Source organism: Coloeus monedula (genome assembly GCF_965178545.1).
Source record: "Coloeus monedula genome assembly, chromosome: 19".
Lineage (NCBI taxonomy): Eukaryota > Metazoa > Chordata > Aves > Passeriformes > Corvidae > Coloeus > Coloeus monedula.
The window spans coordinates 11,499,283-11,524,345 of NC_138799.1; the positions used below are offsets into that span (position 1 = coordinate 11,499,283).

The following is a 25,063-nucleotide window of genomic DNA, read 5'->3' on the forward strand; positions in this document are numbered from 1 at the left end:
CAGGCAGACAAATGTTTACAGAAGAGTAAGCCATGGACTCTGATTAGACACATTGCTTAGTGGCAGCAGTGAATAATGCCCTATCAAAAGCTATAAAACACGATTTATCCTGAATAAAATAAATTAATCAATTTTTATTTGGCTGGTTACAGGAAGCCAATCTGGATTAGCAGCAGCTGGAAGCAAACGAGGGATGCACAGAAATAAACCACAACCAACAGAATGTGGGACAAACCCCAGTGGGGAGAAACTGTCAGAGCTGACAGGGAGGTCTCCTTACCTGTTCTGGGCCTTTGTCAAACATTTTCCTTGTCCTGGGGAACTGGTGGGAGTGGGGGGTGTACTGGACGCCCACGTTGGTGACACTGGGGCGCACGGACGCCAGGTCCCGGCTCACCGGCTGCTTGGGCACCTCGTTGGTCAGGCTGGAGCTGCTCGTGCTCGTGGTTGGAGGGGACCCTCTGAGGGACAAAACAGAGGGACAGGATTTGGGTATCGCTGGACAGGAGACCTTTGCATGTGAATTATGTTATTTTTACTTCGTTTCTTTCTCACAAGATTTGTGTTTCACTGCAGTGCCTCCTCTACAGAAACATCACAGTTCCCACGTCTCCTCCAAAGGCCAAACCAACCCCAAACCAAGAGTGAACCCTGATTGTGCCAACTCCAGGCTGAGGGGATGAACCTTAACGTTCTGGGAATCTGTGACGCCTGACTTAATTAACCATGACCAGGCACTGCATTTCCATGGGGGACTGAAGCTTCAAACCACTTGAATTTAAACTGGGCCCTCTGCTCCCACTTGGAATTTTACTGGTGCACACTGGTTACGGGACCAGCAGATCGAACGTGTGGTGTTTTCTCTTGGAGAGGAGCTTTGGGAAATAATCCCATTTTCAGCCCCCAGCTTTGCCCACGCCCCTCTCAGTCTCCCTGCAGTTTAGGCAGGGTGTGTTTGCCTAATCAGTTAACCCCGGATTTTATCAGCTCCAAGTGCAGCAGACCCAGCTCAGACGTCAGTGGGAATTTGGGCACCACAGCTCAGGGAAGGTAAAAGCAGCCAAAGCCAGCCCTTCCTTTCAGCTCACCTCTACATACCCAGCGGGGCTTGCTACTCTCTGCCCTAAAGGAAAACAGGAGGAAACTCCCCCCCTATTCCCAGAGCTTTCCTTCCTGGACTCCTCACCGCTGCTGACACCAGGAGCCACGTTCCCTGTCCCTGGCACAGTTCCCCAGGATGGGGCCGGGTAGGGAGCACCCACCCCACCCACAGAAGGTGCTGGAAGGCCGGGCTGGACTTACCCCACTTGGTGGATGTGCATGCCCTTGTTGGTGGGGCTGGCGGGGGCCGACTGGGTCAGCGAGGAGGTGTCCAGGATGCGCTGGGGGCGGGCGTTGACCGTGGCCTGGGGAGAACACACGGAGCCTGACCAGCCGGACACGGCCCCGGCACGGCCAGCCCGGGGCAGGGAGGGAGCTCTCTATGGGGTGAGGGGTCAAACAAAGCCCCTGTGCTGCTCCCAACACACGAGGTGCTCTCACTGCTTGGTCAGGCAGAAACACTTACCCGGGAGTGCATTTGCTGCCTGCAGGGAAATGGCTCTGAGCAACAACCAGCCCTTCCCCGAGCCAGCTGCAGCCAGGACCTACCCCAGCACCCCAAACACAGGACAGAGGGACAGGCTGGGGTCCCCTCAGCTGTCCAGGGCTCCCCACAGCCACCAGCCTTTCCCTCACACACATTCTGAGCTTGGAGCAAAGGAGGCTCAGGGGGGACCCTGTGGCTCTGCACAACTCCCTGACAGGAGCGTGCAGCCAGGGTGGGTCAGGCTCTGCTCCCAGGGAACAACAGGACAAGAGGAAATGGCCTCAAGTTGTGCCAGGGGAGGTTTAGGTTGGGTATTGGGGAAAATTTCTTACACCAAAAGGATTGTCCAGCCCTGGCACAGCTGCGCAAGGCAGTGGTGGAGTCCCCGTCCCTGGAGGGATTTCAAAGCCATGTGGACGTGGCACTTGGGGACATGGGCCAGTGGTGACCTTGGCAGTGCTGGGGGAATGGCTGGACTGGATGGGCTCAGAGGGCTTTTCCAGCCTAAAGGATTCCGCGATTCTGTGATTCAGCCTCCATCCTTCCATTAAAAACACCTGGACAAAGCAACCTGGGCTGAAGCAAACTTTCCTTTTAGGACTTTTTGATTTCAGAAAGTCTCTAGGGGCCAACACTGAACACTGGGTCCTTGCTGTTTGTTTTGGTGCTCACACAAAGCAGGTTTGGGCATTTTCCAAGGCTCAGGCCGGGAAGGAGAACTGCACCATCCCCATCTGCATCACAAACATAAATCCCAAGCCAGTCGCAGCCTGGGTGAGGCCCAGCAGTGCCTAATGAGCCCGGGGAATGAAGCAGCAGCAGATTCCTTGCAGGAAGGCTGCACGCCTGGGCAGCCCACACACCGGCTGCTCACACCCAGCACAGCCCCAGAGCCAGGAGCCCTTCCGGAGAAACAGATCCACAGCCCTGGCTCGGTGAAAAACCTGAGCAAGACGGTCTGGTCTCGTTTGATAACAACAATCACAGAATCACAGAACAGTGGGGGTGGAAGGGACCTCTGGAGATCATCCAGGTCAACCCCCCTGGCATGGCAGGGCCACCTGGAGCAAGTGACACAGGAACGTGTCCAGGGGGGTTTGGGTTGGATAGGATATTGAGTAGAAATTCTTCCCTGTGAGGGCAGTGAGGCCCTGGCACAGGGTGCCCAGAGCAGCTGTGGCTGCCCCTGGATGCCTGGAAGTGTCCCAGACCAGGCTGGACATTGGGGCTTGGAGCAGCCTGGGACAGTGGAAGGTGTCCCTGCCATGGGAGGGGTGGCACTGGAGGGGGTTTCATGTCCCAAACCATTCCATGGTTCTGCACTATTTAGTCCCCCACTGCTCTCCAGAGGTGGAAGCCCATGGACAGGTTGCCCAGCTGTTCCCACTGAAGCCCCCAGTCCCAGCCAGGTCCCCCAGACTGCAGCATTCTGCTCAGCTGTGCCAATGGAAGAAAACCTCAGCTGGCCCAGCTCCAAAATGAGGCCTCTCCGTCCCTGAATTTTACAGTAATTAAACCAAAATATTAAACCCCTGGAACATTCAAGTGTTTTACATCACCTGAAGCAGTATTTTTGTTTAAGCAAGAAAAACAATTTTTGTTTGTGTTCACTGATAAAATTCAACCCCCACAGTGGGCAGTGCTTGCACACACTGGGGAGGGGCAGTGCCCACGGCAGCGTCCAGCACTCCCTCCTCCATCCAACAAAGCTGCATCAGCACCAAGGAAAGGTCTCAGGACACAGTTAGCAAAGATCTAATTGTCACTGATTTACATTAGACACCGGCCAGCTCCTGCCTGAGCTCCCAGCAGAGCCTTGAGCTCGGCCATGGTCCTGCAGCACTGCTCACGGCACAGCCATAACGGGACCAGTAAAGGCCAGGCCAGGATCTGAGCCTTAAAGCCCACTGTGGTGGGCAGTTAAGAGCTTGGCTGGTTTGTGTTTTGGGGCTTTTTGTTTCTGTTAGAAAGCCCTGTTAGAAGCCACCCAAGGCAGGTGGTCCTGGCCAAAGCAAAGCCCCCGGCGTGTGCAGCAGCACCCGAGCCGCTGCACGAGTCCGGGACTGAATGCTTTCCTCATGGATCTCACGGCTAAGGCAAAGAAGAACAAATCAGTTTTGTTCGCTGAAGCATCCCCAGATAAAAATCCTTGTAAATGGGAATGCTTCCTGTTTTCCAAGCCCGCTGGAAGAGCCGTTGCCTTAGGAAGCAGGGGCAGAGCAGCTGGCCCGGCCACGCAGCGTGAGATGCATGAGACCCATCACGTGAGCTCTGGGACTCGGGTCAGCACCAGCACAGCCAGGCCCCAATTTGTCAGAGTCAACACAGAATTCCTCCCACCAGTCACAACATTCCCTAGGGATATGACAACGGAATGATCACAGTTCTTGCTGGCACAGCAGCATCAATACCAGTATCAATACTGATCCACCTCTCTGCTGGCCAGGGAGCAACTCCTGAAAACACATTTAAGGCAGGAAACCAGATCTGGTTCCTCTTTATATCCCTTTTAACAGTAGGAGCAACATTGCATTTTGCAAAGAGCCTTCCGAACACAGAAGGGAAACAGTTTCATGCATCTAGAGCAGAGAGAGGGAAATCTTCCACCTTTTCCTTTCCTTCTTCCCCTCATTTGCCATCTCCAGCCTGTCATTTGTTGTACCCCTGTCTCGCCAGGGAAGGGCTGAGCTTGCTGCCCCCACTGCCAGGAGAATTCTGTCCCAAACCCAGCCCTTACCACTCACTGGCACGTGCACGTCAAACAAATCAGAGTTCAAGTCAGTCACTATTGTCTCACGAGAAGATGTGGTTTCGAAGCAGAGATCTCTAAGGCATTAAGATGGCAGTGCACAAAGCTGGCATCTCTTACTGCAGCCTCAGCTCCGCAGCCCCAGGCTGAGCATCTGGGACTATTCCCTGGAAAGGCCCAGTAAGAGAGTTCCCACTGCAATGGCTCATGGTCTGGATGCTTGAGTGGCCAGAAAGGTTCACACAGAGCTTTCTGTGCCCAGCCAGGGGACGCGTGGGGTGAGAAGATGTCCTGGCGTGGCCTGGCCCGGGCGGGGGGAAGGTGCTGCCCCAGGGGTGGCACCTCCAGGGACATCTTGTCACCCCCAGGATGAGATGGGATGAGGATGGAGGTTTAGGCACCCAGCCTGGGCTGGGGTGAGGAGTGGCAGGGGTCTGCATGCTGACTCACATGTACTAGTTCACCTGGGTTGGAGAGCCGTTGTGGCTTCAGTCTGCAGGCCAGTCCCACTTGCATTATCTAAATCAGTTTGCAAACGGATAATTTAATGAAGGATACTTAAGGTTTATCCCAGGGACTGATCTAGACAAGTAGACTTCTAAACCAGACCTACTGTCCGAGGTCTGCACCTAATTTATACCCTAAAACAACCCCAGGCCCTCCCCCATTTATTCATTTTACCTGATCAAGATTTCAGAGCAGAGTTTATCATCGTGAAGCATTAAAAGCTCCTTCTGCAAAAGGCAGAGCCCTCCAACAGACCCATCCAGGTCAGTCTGCCTAAGCCTTGTCTAAGCATGAAAAAATCCACATCCAAACACCTGGCAGGCACAGGTGAGCAGGGACAGGCACCTACCTTGTAGGCAATGCTGTTGAGAACCTTCATAGCCAGGTCGGACACGTCAGGATAGGGGTCGGCAGCCAGGTGAAGGAGCACTCTCCAAATTTGGGTATAAACACTGTTGAAGCTCACACCTAAAATAATAAAAAACACAACAAACCCCAAAGCCCTGCAGCACATGACAATCCATCAACTCCAATTCTTTGATCTGATGTGAGAAAATTCATTAGAACTCCAAACAACCCGATGACATCTCAGGGAACATCAAGAGAGGAGCTCAAAAACACCCCACGTGGGCATTTTGTCTCCCTTTTGCCTGTCTGTGAACTCTGCAAGGGCTTGTGGAATCAAAGTGGGAGGAAGCAAAATAAATTAAAGACTCCCTAAATCATCTCCAGTCAAGCTCCTGCATTTCCAGGCTCCTGAAGCGAATTGCCTGGAAAGGCCAAGTGGATAATGTCTGGGTTTCCTGAGCTGAAGTACTTAATGGCATAAACCCACAGTTACTGCATCACATTGTTGTGGTTATTTTTATTGAATTGTTCAGGGCTTTGTACACTCCACAAATTTACTGAATGTTTCAAGCAAAGCTTTAGGAGTTGAGCCTTTGGGAAGCAGCAAGTCCAGCTCAGTCTTTCCTATTGACATTTGTATCAATTCCTCCAATTTGTTATTTAATGAGCATATCAGCTGTTCGGTATTTCAGCAGAAGGGACTGACACATTCAAAGTACAAATCAAATTAATAAGCATTTGCAACAACTGACAAAATTCTGTGAACATTTTATTTTGCTGCTTTTGGGCAAGAATTTGTTATTCTGCCTCCGAACCCTGCCGGTGTCTGATCGTGCAACGCCCCGGCTGGGAGTGCAGCCATTTGGACAATGTTAAAGTGGTTGCACTAACAAAAAAAAGGAGCTAAAACAGAGATTTCAGATGAGTCACAATCAGTGGTAAATGACAGATCAAGCTGTTACTGCTTTTCCTCTCGTGTTTCTGGAGGCATCTAAATATAAAGTTGGGAAGAAAAGGCTCCTTGGTCACCAAGCAGCTCCTCACCTGGCAGAGCCAAACCTGATCCCTAAACCAGAGCAGACTGGGACAGAGCAGTTCTGAGCACTGGCTGAGCGCTGCAACAGGCTGCAGGAGCCCACAGGCAGCCCAGGGGAACCTTCCTGTGCCCCACGTGCCCAGACTGGGACAAATCACTCTGCAAAGGGCCAAGGCAACACCCATAACCCAGCTCCTCCCTCTCACCCCACTGCAAAGGGTCTCGCCCTCTCCCTCTCTCACCTGGCATCCAAAGGATGTCCCAAGTGACATCTGCTTAAATTTGCACCTGGAAATCTCACAAGTGTTTATGAAGGGACCACCTGGACCGTGCTGTTCATGTGCTGGGGGTGACCCACACAGACTCCTGTGGCTGATCCCAACCTTCCCCAGGCAAGCCAGAGCCAGGGCCTGACAAACCAGAGAATCTCACAATGGTTGGGGTTGGGGGGGGACACCTTAAAGCCCGTCCAGTTCCACCCCCTGCCATGGGCAACTTCCACTATCCCAGGTTATTCCAGCCTGGCCTTGGACACTTCCAGGGATCCAGGGGCAGCCACAGCCTCCAGGGCCTCCCCACCCTCACAGGGGGAGAATTTCTTCCCCAGTATCCCATTTAACTCTGCCCTCTGGCAGTGGGAAGCCATTTCTCCCTGTCCTGGCACTCCAGGCCCTTGTGCAAATCCCCCCTCCAGTTCTCCTGGAGCCCCTTTAGGCACTGGCAAGGCTGTAAAACCTCTAACAATGTAAATGGTTATAAGGCTGTAAATTGTAAAGGCTGTAAACATATATTTATGTAATATTGTATAATATTTATATAATAATATAAATTGCAAAGGCTGTAAATATATAACAATGTTAAATCCTGGAAGCTTCTATTACCAAGGAAAGAAAAACTGGAGGGGGGAAGGATAAAGAACAAGAAGGGAGAGAGGCAAAGCGCTACAAGGTGTGGGAGGAAAAAAGGTTCAGCTCGTGAAGCAGCAGCCAGGTAATGTCTGAGGTGTGCCCAGAGCCGTGCCCAGAGCTCTGCCTCCCACACTCCAGCCTGTTACATAAGGACCAGAGGGAAATCTGGATGCCTTCAATTCTTTAAAGCCCTCAAAAGAGAGTAAAAGGAAAGGGAGAGGAGGAAGAGTGAGGGGGGCATCCAGCAGATTTCCCAGGGGCTCTGATAACCACCTCGTTCACAGAGAAAGAAACCCAACGACATTTTTTATACATCTAAGTGTCAGGGAAAAACCAAATTTTAAGCAGAACCGTGCCAGTGCAATTCCCCCTTCACCTGGCAGCCTTTGAGGAGAACACAGGGAATTTCTACAGAGGCACTTGGGGCTCAGGGCTGGTGCTCCCAAGGCTGCTCCTTCCCGCTGCCACTGCCCCACTGCCAGTGCTGGTCATGCAGCAGTGACACACCTGACACAGCTCCCTGTCAGAGCCTGAGCTCCAGTCCCTGGGATAAGGGGGACAGCAGAGGTGGCAGGAGGAGCAGCAGCTCAGTTTCACTTTTAGGACTCCAATGCCCAAACTGTCCCTGAGATGCAAACCAGGAGCCGAGCAGGGGCCAGGCATTAATCGAAGCAGACAGCTCTGTAATTAGTCACACCGACTCCGAGCCAGTTCAGTGCCCCGTGCAGTGTGGACTCATGTTTACAAAATGATCCCTCTCTGCTAAGAATGTCAAAAATAAATTGCCTGCCTTTGCCCCGAGTTTGATTTTCCCTGCACACGTGGGGCTCAATTCACCTGCGAGCCCCGAGGACGGGCTGGGCTCCAGCAGCTCCAGGGAGAGCCTCAGTGGATGCAAACCCGACTGCTGATGGCTTTATTTATTCACTTTGACTTGCCAGGCTGGGACAGGGTTTCTTTCCAATCCCCTGTAAAAATCACTGCAGTGATTTCAAGGCCCGACCTCCACAGATGGGGCAGTTCCACTTCCCACCGGCACCGCAGCAAAAACAGACCAATGGCTGCTCCAGGGCTGCTGCTCACCTGGCCCCGAGTCAGCTCCTGGGGAGGGCCTGCAACCTGGGATGGGCACGGAGGGACAGGGAATGAAACCTTCAGACAGGCACACAGGGACAGGAACCTTCGGCTGCAGGGAAATGCAGCTGAAATATTTCAGGCTGAACAGCCTCGAGGACTTGGGGAGCTGCCTCCCCATCAGTGCCAACCACACCTGCTCCGTAAATGTGCATCCCACAAATCCCCCCTCTTCCCAGGAGGGACCCTGGGTGAAGGGGACACCCGAAATCCCCACAGCTCCCTGAGCTCTGCTGGGTGGACAGCCTGGTCCCGGCAGGCACAGCTCAGTCCCCGCACACCTGACCCCTCCCGGGGCCCTGCAGGGGCTCACTCCAACCCCTCAGCAATTCCAGCGGCAGAGCTGGAGCTTTCTGTGCTTCCACACAAGCCAGAAGCAGCTCATGGGAAGGAAGTTCCTCAGAGCAGGTACCCCTGGGCCAGAGCTGGCATCACCAGCAGGGAGACAGCCCCTCCGAGCAGCCTGTGCAGCAGGTTTCCACTTCCAAACCCCACCCAAATCCCTGTGCCTTGCTGCCGTGCCTGTTACCAGTCACAAACACTGCTGGCTGACCGGCTCCTTCTCGTTATCTCCGTGCATCTAAACACGGAGAGAGTAGGAGGCTCCCCTGCCCCAACACTCTCTGTTTCCTGCACCTCACTGTCCACCTCCACCTCTACTCTCCCCGTCCTCACTGCAGCAACCTCCGCCCTCACTGGTACTTTGATGCAGATCCTGGGAAATGGCAAACAGTTCTCCACCCCCAGCCTCTCCTGCTGGAAAAGACAACTATTCCCCAGCATTTCATTGCTCCAAGACTTATTTTCCTCCTTCTTTGATCACTCCTTAAGATAATCTTTCCAGCGCAGCTCTCTGTAGGACAAAGGCTTTCATCGTGCAGTTTGGATATGAATAATCAGCCTCGAGGTATGCTAAACCCCATCCCTTTTCCTATCTTAAAACTGAACATTTCCAGGACACCAAGATTAATGAGTGGCTGTATGGAAAAGCAGCAAGGCTCAGCTTCCCTTCCAAAATGATGTCTTTGTTGACTAACCACAAACTGCCTCTTGCCAGCTGGAAAACTGGGCCAGAAATAAATGTCTCTCCTGGTACTGGCCTGTCTGGCCAAGGAGCAGCTGCCAGAGAACACAGAGCTCGGCTGAGAGCATGTGTTGTTGCATTTGGGGAGCAATAATGGGGACATTTGGCCCACAGTTAGCCAAGGAACTGTTTGTAAAATGGACAAGGAGGAATGGAGAGGTTTTCCTCAAGTTTTTTGGAAGAAGTACGTTGTATGATGCCTCAGTGCCAGTAGAGACTGATCCAGAACAATCCCTCACATGCCAAGTTCCTAAAACTGCCAAGAGGAACAAAGACCTGAGCATCAGCAGGTTGTGGCTGCCCCCTCCCTGGCAGTGTCCAAGGCCAGCTTGGACAGAGCCTGGAGCAGCCTGGGACAGTGGAAGGTGACCCTGCCCACAGCAGGGGTGGCACTGGATGGGCTTTAGGGTCCCTCCCAACCCAAACCATTCTGGGATTCTGTGATCGGTGAATCAGCTTAGGGAATGCAGAGCACAGAACACAAACTGTGGCCGAAAATTTCTCCTTCACTCTCACAGACTAGATTTCTGCTTCACTTGGAGTCTCCTCACGTGCCCCAAACATCCTTTTCACTGCTCTGGCTGTCTCAGACACGTGGCAGAGGCGTTACTGCAGAGCCAAAGCCCCATTTCCTCTTTCAGAAGACCCAGAGTAGAGCACAACCCTCCTTCAGTCACAAGTCTCTGCCCCAGGTGGGCTCTCCCAGCTCCCCTCGCTGGCTGTGGAGCAGCAGCTTGAGGCATGTCAGGACGTGAAGGAACGGGGTTAACTTGGGCTGCAGAGCTGTGGGGGTGGCTGGGGCTGGTGGCATCTCTCCTTGGGGAGCAGGAGACAGGGCTGGAGGATGGTGATGCTTCAGAAGGAATGAGAAAAGCCTGGCTTGCAGCAGGCAAATGGGAAGGTAATGGGATTCTGTGCGAGTCATGAATTTTAAACACTTCTCTAAGCTCTGCGTTTCCAGCTGGGTCTGAGCTCTTTGATGGAACAGGAATGAGGGACGCCTTGGAGAGCTGCTCTCTCTTTCCAAGGTTCCCCTCACCGTCTCCAGCTCCTCTCCAGAGCCTTTTCCAGCTGTGCTGCACAGCTCTTATGAGACACACACCAGCCATCAAGCAGCCACCAGTGGGAATGGGAAAACTCAAGTCCTACCTCAAGATGGAGAGACATTTCCTAACATCCCTGCCATGCCTCAGAAGATCCAATGTCATTACTGATAATCAAAAGCAAATTAACTGATCAAGTTCCTAATGAACTCATGATTTTAAACTGCCACAGGGGCTCTGTAATTACAATCCCTGAATCTTTCAACTTGGGAGAGCCAAATCACCATTAATTCTCCTAGAAAACAGAGCAGAGAAAATGTTTCTTTGGTCAAGGCAGTTCTATCACCCAGGTGATTCCTCCCTGAGTTATTCTCCTTGCACTGATTTGTGAAAACATGGCCCATTTACTGATTACAGAGGAAATATAGAGACTTCCCCCAGCCCTTCCCTGTGCATGCTGCTTTCCCTGGAAGGAGGCCATTCCAAAAGCCAGGTCCTTCTGCATGTGCCTGTGATGTTGTGCCAAAATGGCTCAGACTGTTCAAAAGGCTACAGGTAGTTTAAAGCAAAGCTGTTGTGGCACCCCACATTTTTGTGCCTGAATTCCTAACAGGATTGTAGTGAGGCTTAGAACTGGAGCCAACAGCTCCCATCCCTCCACTGGAGTGACCCAGCCACACACAACAGCGAGAGAAATTTTTGTGGGGGTAAGATCAGGCAGGAGCCAGGATCCCAACCTTCCCCACAGGCCAGAGGGGGTCCCAGGGAAGGGCAGGAGGGGCTGAGCTCACCTATGAGGGAGTTGAGCGAGGAGTAGGAGCTGACTCGTCTCATCTTGTCGATGGTCTCAAAGGACAGGATGTACTCCTCGTTCTCGGGGCTGCCCAGCGTGCTGCTGGCACTGCTGCTCGTGCTCAGGTTCCCAGGGGAAAATGCAACAGAGCTTCCAGCTGCCGGGACAAAACAGCAGATGCTGGAAGGAGGACTGGCCAGAGAACAATTTTCACCCAGACATAACAGCCCTTTTCTAAATCCTGCCACATTCAGGGAAGGAAACCCCTTACCCAGGGGGCAAAGCCACAATTCCCCTCCTTAATACTGAATGATTAAACACAGAATAGGCAAAAGACTGAGTTAAAAATCCACTTATGCTTGGAAGCTGGAAGGCACATTTTTGGTCCCCAAACACTCAGAAAAATCAATACTAATGACCATAAAATTGCAACTAATTATGAGAGGGCTCCTCATCCAAGCCCTTGGAGCTGGCTAATTTGGGCTGAAGTGCCAGTTCCAGCCTGTGCTGTCCTGCACGTGGTGTTTCCTGGCTGGCACAAGGGGCATGCAAAATGGAAGAACTCTGAAGTGTCTCTTACACTCCTCGTTGAGGCTGAGGTTCTGCAGGGACTTGTTGAGGTTCCTGGCCGTGGTGACAGCGCGGATGTTCCCGTAGGAGCTGACGGAGCGCAGCCGTGGCGTGCAGGGCCCGTCCCGCACCGGGGTCAGGCTCCCGCCCTCTGGGAGGCAAAATGAGCAATTATGGCTGTAACCAAGCCCAGCCACAGCACCGTGGTTATTTCCCAGCAAATAAGTAACTGAAACACCACCAACGTGAACAGAATTTGTAATTCTCTGTCAGGCTAAAAGGGAACAAGGTACAGCAGAGGATCCAGCATGGACCCCGTGTCTCTGCTGTCCAGGCTGGGAGTCTGGGACATCCAACAAGGCCAGGTGAGCTCAGCCTTGCCAGTGCCTCCCAGGGGCTCTGGTGACTCTTCTCTGCAGGTGGTGCTGGGCCACTGCCCAGCCCCTGTGCCAGGACAGTCTGAGGCAGCATTGGCCGGCTCCTCTCTGCTGCTGCTCGTCAGACTCCCCCTGGATTTCCTCATCATCAGGAGCAGTGAAAATTCTGGTTTCCTGACCAAATTTCAGGCCTGATTTCAAGTCATATTTCACCCTGAGCATACACAGCCCCACAGCCTCAGAGGAGCTGCTCTGTTCCCCTGCAGAGTGGCTGCACTGTGGTGGGGGGCCAAAGCAGAGCGTCCCGCTTCAGGATTCTTTTGGATAAAGAAAAGCACTGCATAAACTGCACACAGTGTTTATTTCCTGCAGCAAATGGGGAGGAGCTCATTTTCCAGTATGATTCAGTTATTCAGAGAACAGGGAGACTAAACCACTCTGTGCAGAGACAGCACGTGGTCTTGTCTCCAAGATTCTGCAACAGTCCTGTTATCCTTCAGGACTTCCACTGCAGCTTAAATCTGAAGAAAAGGTGAGGCTAGTGACAGACATTTCATTGCTCACATAAAGCCACAGACACAACAAAAGGGATGGGGCCACAGGCTCAGAGCAGAGAGTTCTTCCCTTCCTTGTCTGGCTCTCACGGCAGCAGGGCTGGCTCATGGTGTGCTGGAGCTCTCACCAGGTCAACATGACCCAACTGAACTTTCAGGTGTGATTTGAGAGGGGAAAAAGAAAACAAGCCTGTGTGCTGCCTTGACCAATATCCTTCAGCCTTGAGCTGAAGGGAACCTCTTTGAATGGGGAAGGAGTTTCCTGGTGAGCTACAGCCATGGCTTACGTGGAGACTCAGGGGAGGATGGATTTCTTCCAGTGCAACACCTCACAGGGCTGAACAGACACCAGATCTCCCCACCTTGTCACTCACCATGTCACAACAGGGCTCTTTAATAAATCCCCACCAGCAAGAAGCTCACTGTGTTGGGAAAACTCCTTAAATAATTCTCAAGTACTTTCAGGCCCTACATCTCATGCCCACCCAAAGCCAAGCCCCACCTGGAGCAGCTGGGGAAGGGAGAGGGTAATTCTTCTCCTCTTCTATGAACTGCAAGGCCACGGTGCAGAAATTGCTCTCGTACTGAACCACCAGGTGACTCAGGGCCACCACCAGCTCCTGGGGAAAGAGCACAGGAAACATCTCAAGGTTACACAGGTGAGAAGCAAGGGACTGAAGGCAAACACAGACCAGTATCGTTGATATTACTGGGGGGCCACCCAGGGTGATCATTCTCCCTTAATTCACAAGGGTGAACTGCAGAAAGCCAGAGGACTCTGTCTCACACTTAATTCTCCACAAGCCTTTCCTACCTGGACAGGCTTCCCCCCACTTTTGAGCAGCCTGCTCTAGTGGGAGGCGTTCCTGCCCAAGGACAGCAGCGGTTGGGATGAGATGAGCTTTAAGGTCCCTTCCAACCCAAACCATCCTGGAGTCCTGTGACTGATTCTGCCCAGCGTTGTCAAGCTGATGCAGTGTCACAGCCAGCCCTGACCTGGCCCCAGCCCCCAGGACACGGGTGGCTCCCTCAGAGCAGGGGCTGTGCCAGGGCTGGGAGCCCTCAGCCCCCGTGGCACAGCCGGACCCTCCCAGCACTGCCCAGCCCTGCACAGAGCTCAGCCCCTCCAGAAGGCACCTCCTGCCTGGCCCCCAGGAACAGCAGACAGGAGACAGAGCTGGCTTTGGCTGATGTCTCTGCGCAGGGATGATCTCCCAAGGAGAGATTTATGAATCTCACCAAGCATTCATTGTGACACACAGCTCTCTCTTGAATTAAACTGATTAAATGCTGGAACGAGACAACAGAAATGAATCTTTCCCATGCTGGTGACAACTGCCAGGGTGTTGATGTTCCAGTAAAGTAAACACAAGCATGAGGACACTTCAGAACAGCCCTCAAAAACAATCCAGAATGTCAAAAACCATTTAATGTACTATTGATGTACGATGGTGCATCCGAAACTGTAACTCTCCCAAAGCTGGAGAGCTGCTCCGGAGCAGTCTGTGATCCATCCCCGGGGCTCCAAAGGCAGGGAGACTTTTCCCAGAGCTCTCACATTCCCTCCACAGCCAAACTCCCTGGAAGTCTGTTGGCTCAGGCCAGCGGTGGCAGGCACAGAGCAGAGCCTGAGCACGCCCAGCCCCTCACCCTGCCCCTACCTTGCGGACCATGGGGCTGCCGTCGTTGATGAGCTGGGCCAGCATCATGGCCACGTTGTGGTCGATGGTGGTCGAGTGGTCCGTCCGCTCCGCTGAGTTGCCCACAAAGGTGCCCAGAGCAAAGACTGCAGCACAGCGAACCTGGGGACACAAACAGCCCTGGGTGCTCCCCTCTGCTGCCAGGGGATTTCATTCATCCCCACAAATGGGAGCTCTGGAAACCTGAACTCCTGTGTCAGGTGAGCAGGGAACCCGTGGGGAGCAACAACCCCAGCAGCCTCAGCAAACCGAGTTTTAAGCATTCACACGTGCAGGATATGTTTAATGTCCCAGAATACTCAGTGACCTTCCCACGGGTGACTCTTCCAGTCGGTGTTGCCTTGAATATTAATTAACAGGAATAAGGTACACACAGCTCCTGCTGGGATGTGGATCCCTTACAGGAGTGCTGACTACAGTCATCAGGTACAGGCCTTTAGGAAGGTAGATGACAGAAAAAAGGAGAAAAATCAGGGAAAACTTTGGAAAGCCACCCCACCTCTGCAGAAACACTGCTCAGAAAGTGGGGAGAATGGGGCCAGGGACGAGAGGAGGAGGATGCAGGACAGAGACTGGATGTGGAGGGGAATCTCATCTCTAATCTCTGCACATTATCAGAGCCGTTTATCTCAGCTCCCTTCTCCCAGGTGTGTGCACCGGGTCTGATGGGCTCCCTCAGTCACTGCCAGGCCCAGCACAGTCCCTCCTCTTCTGGGAGTGTCACAAAGGTAACACACAACCAGTTAAAGATGCATTTTCACAATGAGCAGGGGGAGAAGAGTTTTCATACTTGGACAAAAAGACTAGAGGGTTTTTTGCAACACACAGTGAGTTTGGGGACCACATTTTTAACAATTTCTGATATGCAAGGAAGCAAAAACCATGGCATTTCCTAACTGCAGTGTCCAGACCCCAGGGGTTTGGGGCTCTGTGAACTCCCTCTGCATTCCTTTGGAAGTTCCTCTTGTAGGGCTTGTTTGATTTGCATCACCTTGAAGAAAAAGCAGCAAGATCCTTCTCTGAACCAGACACAAACACAAAGCTCTGGAAGGCCCTGCTTTGTAGGAACTTCTGTCCTTCAGCCAATTCAAGGAGCATTTACCAAAAGAGCTGGATTTTTACCTCTGGGATTGGATCTGAGAGGAGGCTGTAGAGCTTCTCATGGGCGCTGTCTCTCACTCCACACCACCTGGCTGAGTCGAAGTTCTGCCAGATCCTCCCCAGACAAATGGCCACCCACTGCCTCAGGAGCGGGTGGGGATCGTTCAGCTGCTCCAGGCAGATTGCTATCAGGTTCCCTTGCAGGCAGGCTTCCTGCAACACAAACCAAGCTTTTGTTTGGGATGACAGCTTCCCACCTCATCCCCACAGAAGGAGACTATTTCTGAAGGAATCAGGAAACCAAGAGAAAATAATCATTCAGTGGTTCCAGACAGAATACCAGCAGCATGAAGGGAAAGGCAGCTAGAGCTGATTAAGTAGTTGAGCATTAAAATGTTTTTTGTGATGCATAAAGCTTGGTTTTTCCTCTTTGAAAACATTCCTGGCACCTGCCAGAGCCCCAAGGTTTATGGCTCATTCCACAGACCATTCCCAGCCATCAGGCTGGGACCAGGAACTCTTTCCTTCCTAATCTGCCAGTGGCTGGGGAGGGACTCTTGTCCTTGTCCCCCACTGCCAGGTGCTGGGTACAGAACGTCTTTGTCATATCTCCAGGCCAACTCTTCTGTTAATCCACATAGAAATAACAAAAACCAACGTCCCAGTTCTGTTTCCAAGTTCAGGTTTGGGCTTTAATGCAAGCCAGGACACTTTATCAAAGCAAAGGCACGAGGCAGAGAGAGGTGGGGAGGATGAAGGGAAGAGGCTGCTGGGACTCACCTGCCCAGTGTTGTAGTTGTTGACAATCACAGCCAGGATGAACGCTGTCATCGTCCTGTGCTCAGCCTGAAAACAACACAGACTGAGGGTTCCCCAGAGCACAGGGCAGGGAACAGCTACAGCCCACCCTGGAACGTGGCATTATCCTAAGTGCAGTCTGTGCCATGTTAAAAGAATGAGAAAATTCCAGCTTTCTTTTCCCTTTCTTGGCATCAGCCCTGTTACACCCCAGATACCTCCCCAGCTGCCCACAGGATCCTCCCAACCAGCCTGGCCCTGCTGTGGGGAGACTCCCCAACACCCCTTATGGGAACCCAGCTGCTGCAGAGGGAATTGCCAAAGCTGGGGGGCAATTCCCTGCTCCTGCAGCCATCCTGGAGCCCCCAGCTCCCACCCTCACAGGGACTCTGCTTACAGAACTCCAGGTGAGTTTGTAAAGCCTCGGATGGCTTGGCTCCCTCTGTCACACAGCCCAGCAGTGACTCTCCCAGTACAGCACTGGTGCCACTGGAGGGGGAGGCAGCCCCACATGGCACCAGAACAGCAGCACATCAGCTAAAACAAGGGAAGCAGCTAAAGAGCTGAATAATTGTGACTTGTCCTTACTGGCATGTAAGGATCTGCCAGGACCGAGAGGAAATATTTGTGTCCATTGTCCTTCACCAGGTCAGCCTGGCATGACTGAAAAGGAGACCAAGAAAACCACAATGAGAACCACAACACACACATTTGTTCCTCCAATGACGTACAAACGTTTCGTTTCCTAACCATTCTTCTCCAATCTTGTTTTCATTTGAGAAGCCAAATAAAGCTCAAGCCCTTCCTGGGGGCTGCCACCCAACAGCCCCACAGGGACAGAGCAGGGAAGCCTCTGCCAGCCCCACAGTGCCACAAACAGCAGCTGGAAATGGGAGCTCCTGCTGCCGGGACGAGTCAAAGGAGCCATCTCTGTGCCACATTAAACCTCCCCAGTACATTCACATCTCCCACTACACCCAGCCCAGAGTGCAGAGCAGCTCCGGGGCCTCGCCCAGCCCCTGGGGAGCACAAGGCAGGATCCTGGGCTGGGCTCAGAGGAAAGCACAGGGCTTTGCTGACACACCAGCTCAGGCTCCAGGCTGATGTTTTGGGGTCACTCCGAGAGGATACACGCGGAGAAAGTGAAAATGGAAGGGAGGAAACCCTGATTTGGCACCAGCTCCCTGTGACACGGCTCTGCCAGAGGCGGGATCATGCATTTTTCATCAGGAGGAGAAGGTGAAGGAAGGAACTAATTGCTGAAAGGGGAAGGGATGGCAAGGCAGAGATGCAAGAGAATATTTTAGTGCCGAAGAGAGTGAGGCTGCTGGTTTTGGCAGACCCAGGAGCAGAGGGCCTGGACTGCTGCCAGGCTGCAGCTACGAGAGGCTTCCCCGACTCCTGTGCCACTGCACGCTCCAGGCTCCCCCTCTGCCTTCCCGGTGTCAGCACTTTCTGCTCCTCACACAGAACCACTCCTCGGCTTTAATGCAGGCACAGGGACACCAGCAGACGGGAGGCTGCCCAGCTCCACACTCGCTGTGCTGCCTCTGCTGCCCAGTCCCTGGGGCCCACAGAGGGAGGCCGTGGCCACAAAGCCAGAGCCGAACCCTCCCTACGGAGATCCTGGGAACAACGTGGGAATCCAGCACCACTGACACCTCCTCCTCACGGAATAAGCAGCTCCACTGTGAATAATAACACAACACGACCAAACCAGGCTGCAGGCTTGGTGTGCAGTTCAGAACTTACAGAAAATACTCTGTTTACAAGGAGCTGCTGCCTGTCCCCTCCCTCAGCAGTGTCCATGACACTGCCCTGTGGAAGCTGCCCCCTCCTCCCTTCCCACTCCCACCACGTGCTGGTGGAATGAGTGAGTGAAACAGCACAAAGAAACCCAAACTCACCATTGAAGAGTATTTTTGTGTGCTTTGCCATAAAGCAGAGCCTGCAAACAAGTGAGGCAATGCCAGAGCATGGGAGGGAATGTGTGAGGGGCGGGGGGGGGGGGTGAGAGCCCTCTTGGAGTGGAGGAGGGCACGACACCACACGGGAATCACACCTGAGCCCCTGACACACCTGGGGCTGAGGCACCAGCCTCGGCTGCACCACAGATGAGCTGTTCCAGGAGAGCTCCAAGATGAATAGTTTTCATTTTCTTTGCTTTCCCAAATCCTCTTAGGATGTTAATGAAAATATTGTTATAAAACTAAACCTGACAATGCTGGATCAACAGCAGGAAAAACTTCACAAATTCAGTGCTATTCTCCATCCTGAAATGGAGGAGAGGTACAAAAAAAACCCCCAAAGAGGAAAGATCCGACATCCAGAGCAGTTCAGACATCTACATGGACTTGCAATTGTGCCTGAATTAATGTGTGCACCTCTCCTAATAATTTTATAGTGCTCAACTAATTGCACCCACAAACCACTGAGTCAGAGATACGACTCTACAAATTTATCTGCAATTACTTACCAGCTTAATTACTTATTTGAAACCCCAGCAAGCAGAGCCCTGGCTGAGGCAGCACACTGCTGAGCCCCACAAGCCGGGCAGGGGCAGGAATACTCACACTGTCCACTGCCAGGATCTTGGCCCAGATGAAGACAAGGAGAGGTCTCAGCTCACGGGCTGAGCTCTGGAGGAGCTTCAGCACGTATGGGAAAATGCCAACGGAGAGGGCCTGGGAGGCAGAGAGCAAATCCCTGTCAGTAAAACCCTGTGAGCAAAACCCTGTGAGCAGCCCCCCCGCTGGCAGCTCAGCCCCCAGCAGGGCCCAGGCTGTAGCATCTTTACAGACACAGCTGAGAAATCTGGTAGAAAATAATTTCACACGTTCCCAGTACACAGGGGATCCCTGTGTGTTTGTCTCTTGCTCATTTTGATCTCGAGTGTCACCAGGTACTTTCAGACTCATTTGGTCCATGGAGGCTCTGAGTTAATCCAGCACCAGCTTTCTCTCCTCACAGCCTGGGCTGTTCTATGCTCCACATCCTCACTTCCCTCAGCTGGGGCTGTTGGCTCTCCCAGATAAACATGCCACAAAGTTCAGGAATTCCAGCCTTCCCACTGGAAATTAACTCCAGGAGGGAGGTAAAGCAAACCACTAAAATGCCCCATCACTGAGCTGCTCCACGACCAGCTGATGCCTCATCTTCATCACTTTTATCAACAAACAGCTCCATTTACAGGAGTGCTTTAAACTGCTCCTCTGTTTAATTCTTATTTATGCTCCACACTGTGCTGCCACTTTCCAAACTGCAGAATGCAGCTGCTGCCTGCTCAGAAGAGCTTGTAAAATCCAGACACCAAACAAATAAAGGAGGAGAAGAAAATGATGCAGCCAGTAAGCTGAAAGAACACATAATAAATGTATATGCTTTTTTGGTTATTTGTTTTATATGACAAACCTTCTTACTTGCCCCAGATATTTCCTCCTGCTTTGTCCCTTCCATTATTTTACAATAAACTGTTCCCAAGGAACTCCTCTTTGCTGTACTGGAAATGAACACGGGAATGAATCTGATTAACGCAAACCTCTGTTCTTGTAGGGACACTCGCTCCATTTCCCACACAAACCTGGTCATCTGTCAGCTCTGTGGATTATCCTCCCCACCTCCCTTCCCTAGCTCACCAGCTGTATTCATCACCCCTGCTGAGACAAACGGGAGTGTTCGAGCCCACGTGCAGCTCCCACGCACCAAACTGACAGCCCAGGGCCCCAGGTCCAGGAACCTCCCCAGCAGATCCAGAGCTCGCAGCCGGTGCACCTGGCTCAGCAGCACCTGCAGGGCAGAGGGATGGGGGTTACTGTCCAGGGAAAACACATCCCCAGGCCTGCAGGGCACAGGGATGGGGGTTACTGTCCAGGGAAAACACATCCCCAGGCCTGCAGGGCAAAGGGATGGGGGTTACTGTCCAGGGAAAACACATCCCCAGGCCTGCAGGGCAAAGGGAAGGGCCACTGACAAACCCTGAGTGCGAGGGCTCTGCAGTGAGGGGTCACACCCCGGGAACGCTCCTTCGTGGAGCTGCTCCCGACACCAGGGAAGCAATCCCTAAGGATTCCAGCTGCCTTTCCCAGCTAAGCTCGTGATGGTCCCTGCAGCAGGACCCAAAGGACAGCAAGAGCCCAGCCTCCCACTGCTCCCAACAGCTCAGGAGCACAAGAAGAGGCTTTGCTTTCCTTGGCAAATCAATACCAGAGACTTAAGAGGGAGCAAAAGGTCATGTTGGTCGTTAATAAAAATCTCATTAAAATGGAGTCTGACAACGCTAATGAGGTGGTGCTTTACTGGCTTATACCTACCCTGGTGTGAAATATTAACAGATAGACTTGCAGTTCTTAATCTCTTTAACAGATGTAAGATACTGGAATGCAACGTTTAATCCTCAGTTTAAATTGAGGAACATCCTTCAGCACGGATCTCAGGGAAAGAGACTCCTTGATTTACCTCCCCAACTCCATCCCCTTCTCAGTGTTTTTGCATGCTGCATATTGAAATTAGATTATTTTTCATGTTTAATATGGAAGAATAACTAAATTACTTGGCTCATGTCTCACACTCTGGATGACTGGTACTGGATACTGAGGTGGTGCAGGAAAAGTCCAGAAGAAAGCAGGGGGATGTGATAACTGCTCCTGTGGTTTCACTCTGCATAGCAGAGCTCAGATCTCAGGACAGGTCACACGAGAAAGGATTTTGGTCATCCTGCCCTAGTTGGCACCAGACTATTCCATAAACCAGCCCAGGAATAACAGGGACAGCTGTTTGGGATTAAAGCAGGAGCAGAGAGCAGGGCAAGTGAGGCTGGGGCAGGGCTGGGACAGCAACAGGGGCAGGAGGCACAGACGTGGCACAGCTGGGACTCTCCAACCTGCAGAGAAACCAAGGAACTCCAAACTCTGTCAAGAAATGGAACTAACTGAAAAGGCTGTCTGGGTGAAGATACAAACCCCAGCTCCACGCTGCTGCCATCCCACAGGACATTCCCCCAGAGCAATCTGTGTCTGACTTGAAAAGCTGCCTTTTGTCATTGTCCAGCCCAAACAAAGCCCTCGGTCTGGCAGGATCTCCCTTTCCTACCTCCCCAGCAGATCTGCACAGTAACCTGAGCCCAAGATGACACACATTCCAGAGCCCTGGATGGGGATGGGGGGGTCAGTGCACAATTCACGGCCTTCTGGTGGATAATGGAAGTGCTCGTGTGCCACCCCACGCACAGCCCTGCGTCACCGGCATTCGTCCGTCGCCATTCCCAGACCCAAAACGGGGAGTTAATTACATCCACACACGCAAATTAGGGATGAAGCAGGACACAGGGGGATCATTTACATGTAACAGTCCATATTTTAGCAGGCAGCTCCTCACAAAGGCAGGGTGAAGTCAGGGACTGCAGTGATCTCCACAAGCCCTCTGCGCACAGGAGATCCCACAGAGAAGGAACCTCCCCAGGGATCGAGGCCCGGCCAGGCTGTGTGTGCTGCCTGCTCTCTGATGGCTTCTCTGCCTGGGGTCTGAGCATTCCCATGGGGTCAAAGCAAAAGACACCCAAAACGGGTCTGAAACTCCCTCCCGTCCTGGCCTGGATCAGCTGGGCTTGGATTCTAAGTATCCTCAGACCTGTCACCAACCAATCCTATTCTGCTGTACAGTTAATATGCTATAATTGTAACAACAATTACACTGTCCCAGCTCGGTTTTGCTCCAGGCAGGAACACGGGTTCCTTTGCCAGGTGACCTCTCAGTTCCACTGCAGTCCCGCTCCTGCAGAGCCTGCTGGTGCCAAACAACCCATTGGAAAGCAGCAAAGTTGGAGCTGGAGCAAATCCTGCCCACTTCCATTGCAGTGACAGAGACAAACCACACATCTGCTTATCCACCTCATCTCTCAAGGCTTGGGAGACTCAGGAAATTAAAATTTGGTCTTGCAGAGATGGATGGTGCTGTCAGTCACAGACCTCACAGATCCCTGTACAAGGGACTGGGACCACACTCCTTTAAGAGAAAGGCTTTAAACTGCACTGCTGGTAGAGCAGAGCCCACAGGTACCTGGGCCAGGGTTTGTATTTCTGTCAGCACAAACTCCAGGGGAGGGGAGGCCAGAGCAGGTTGACAGATGACAGCTGCAGTCCTGGCCCTGCCATCAAACATCGGCTGAAACGCCGCGTTCTGCTTTTCCTGGATTTACCTCTCCTTTAAACACGTCACCTCTCTCGCCTGAGCAGTGCCCACAGAACCCCACATTCCCCAGGCACGCTCTGCAGAGCTGTTTCTGTGTTCCTGCAGCAAGGCTTCAGCCCCACATTAAAGGGAACACTTCCCAGGCTGTACCAGGCGGATGAAAAAGCCATTTCCAAACGATTTACGCTGCAGTAACTTCCCCCTTCTGAAAACAGGGAAGATAAAAGTCTCTGCCTGACAGAGCTGGGATACAGAGGAGATGCCAGAGAGACAATGAAGATGTGCTACTCTGAGAGAGGTGGCGACTCCCGAGGCAGCAGAGCCAGACATGGACCAGAGCAGGGGCTTGGCTCAACCAGAGGCAAGGGACAGGGCAGGAAAAGCACTTTGGTTTCCTCCACATGGGTCTGGTGAACACAGAGCCAGCTCTCGTTCACCCTGGAGAAGCCCATGGAATTTATGCTCCCAAAGGCCATCGGGTTGGCAGCTCGAGGCTGAGCAGGCAGGGGAGACATGGACACATGGCATGGGCAGGGAGAGACAGGGACACCCCTGGCACAGGCAGGGAGATACACAGACAGCCCTGGCATGGACAGGGACACCCCTGGCATGGGCAGGGACCCCCAGCCCCAGGACTCACCTGCAGGACAATGGGCAGCTGCTCCGGGGGGTTGCGGTTCTCCACGCCCATGGTCAGCCACACCTGGAAGGCTGTGAGCTGCTCGGCAAAGAAGGGGCTGTGCTGGAGGAGCAAAGTGGGAATGCAGGCATGGGTTAACCAACAAGGAGTGAAGCCAAGAGTTTTGACACCTATGGACTTCACTGTTTCCTAAAGCTGTGATTTGTAACTGATGCACGTTTGCTTGGGGTTTTCTAAATGCAGAAAAACTTCCCAAAGACTAAGCAGACACATGTACCTTTAAATGTGCTAGGAAAAAAGGAGAAGGAAAGAGTAGAGAAACAGGAAAAGTGACCATGAAAGGTCTTAGGGAAGCTGCTCTGTCCCCAGGAGCAGCAGATGGAGCAGCACTGGATTTATCTGCTCTGCAGAGGCCATTCCGCTCCCGCGGCAGCACTCGGAGCTGCCTCTGCCCAGTCCAGAGACACAATCCAAGAGCAATGAAAATAAATTCCCCATGTCATCCATCACTCTGAGGACGTGGTACAAGCTCGAGGTGAGAATGCACTGACCAAAGCACACAGCGGCTTCCAGGCAGGAATCCCCAGAGAAACAGAAGTCAGTGGGGAAGGAGGGAGGGAAGAGACAGAGGAGGGAGAGAAAACCAGCCCAAACCCATCCCTGTATGAGCATAGGGAGCCCCCAGGCCCTTCTCCACCAGGTTATTGGATTTTCCAGGTCTGAGCAGGCAAGAACACCCTGGGAATATCCAGGAGTGCTTTGTGACGTGCTGCTGACACACACCAGCCCTGAGAGGGCTGTCCAGGGCTGCACCCAGGGCAGGCTGCACTGCCAGCCCCCAGCAGGTCCCTGTGCCTCACCCAGGTGTTCCCAGCCCTGACACCCAGCCCAGCCCTGCCAGGCAGGGAGGAACAGGCTGGCAGTGGCCACAGGGACTGTCCCCTTCTCCCCTCCCCTTCCCTGCTCCCTGGCCAGCACCAGCCAACCTCCCACCAGGCTGGAATCTCGCCGCACTCTGGCTCCCAGCCCCAGCTGCACACTGATGGCTCAACCTGCTTCCATTCCAGCCAAAACACACAATAAACCACATTTGTCAGGCTTGAAAACCAGCTTGTAAATTGTTCCCAGCCTACCCTGAATCGATCTCCAGCTGAGAATGACCACTCGTCTTTGCTGACCTCCTGTCTGATCCCCAGTAAGTCTGTGCCTCTTCCCACCCCAAAACACTCAGAAATCTCCTGAATTTCAGCTCACTTGACAGAGAATGCCCAGCTGAGGGTTAACACTAATAAAAAGGCCTCCAATGATATTGTTAGAGACTGAAAGTAAAAATGAACGTAAGCCAGGAGAAGAAAAAACGTATTTTTCATGTTCTAAACCAGAGCACAGAGTGAGGAAGGCAAGGGGTGGGAGGATAAAGGCCTCAGGGCATCCTGATCAACCCCCAGCCTGGCAGGAGCCCACAGTTCTCCTCCTGCACTCAGGGCTTTGGAGACAACCTGCAATTACAGCCAGAAAACTTTTGGAAATTTGGTAACACAAATAAACTGCAAAAATGTCACTGAAAATTAGAGAGACATCAGGGTGGAACAGGGACCTGAGCTTATACAGTAATTATTATTTAAAGTTTTCACTTCATGAAATATCAAAGGAGTATCAAGAAAAGTCTACTCTGAATAAAGGAATTTAAGGTAAATACATTAAAAATTTTACTTTTCTGCTCTCTGAGATTAAATAAAGCAGAGAAAACCCCCAGTGACTCCAATTAACGGCACTGAGCTTAAGAGAACTCTCTGGACATACCCTCAAACTCTATTTTGTATTTGAAAATAACTCCAATGAGGAGATAATTTTCACATTTAGGCCTTTAATTTCAAAAATCGTGCTGCATGTTGGGACCTTCTGAGTAACAACACCTGGTCAGGTTTGAGCACTGTGGAATGTTCC

At 52.5% G+C, this 25,063-nt stretch overlaps 1 protein-coding gene across 4 annotated transcripts in view; it reads right to left on the reverse strand.

Annotated features, from left to right (window-relative positions):
- Positions 1-25,063, reverse strand: part of RPTOR (regulatory associated protein of MTOR complex 1) — a 101,872-nt gene that overhangs the window by 26,021 nt on the left and 50,788 nt on the right. For 2 of the 4 annotated variants that reach the window (XM_082294125.1, XM_082294124.1), the window contains exons 11-24: positions 23,117-23,218; positions 19,993-20,076; positions 18,864-18,974; positions 16,879-16,953; positions 16,273-16,338; positions 15,514-15,705; positions 14,353-14,493; positions 13,194-13,311; positions 11,771-11,911; positions 11,189-11,347; positions 5,194-5,312; positions 4,788-4,856; positions 1,303-1,406; positions 281-461 (exon numbers count right to left, since the gene is read on the reverse strand). In XM_082294125.1, coding sequence (XP_082150251.1) covers positions 281-461; positions 1,303-1,406; positions 4,788-4,856; positions 5,194-5,312; positions 11,189-11,347; positions 11,771-11,911; positions 13,194-13,311; positions 14,353-14,493; positions 15,514-15,705; positions 16,273-16,338; positions 16,879-16,953; positions 18,864-18,974; positions 19,993-20,076; positions 23,117-23,218 — 1,662 coding nt within the window. The remainder of the gene's footprint in view (positions 1-280; positions 462-1,302; positions 1,407-4,787; positions 4,857-5,193; positions 5,313-11,188; positions 11,348-11,770; positions 11,912-13,193; positions 13,312-14,352; positions 14,494-15,513; positions 15,706-16,272; positions 16,339-16,878; positions 16,954-18,863; positions 18,975-19,992; positions 20,077-23,116; positions 23,219-25,063) is intronic. The other 2 variants (XM_082294127.1, XM_082294126.1) reach the window with 1 other exon arrangement.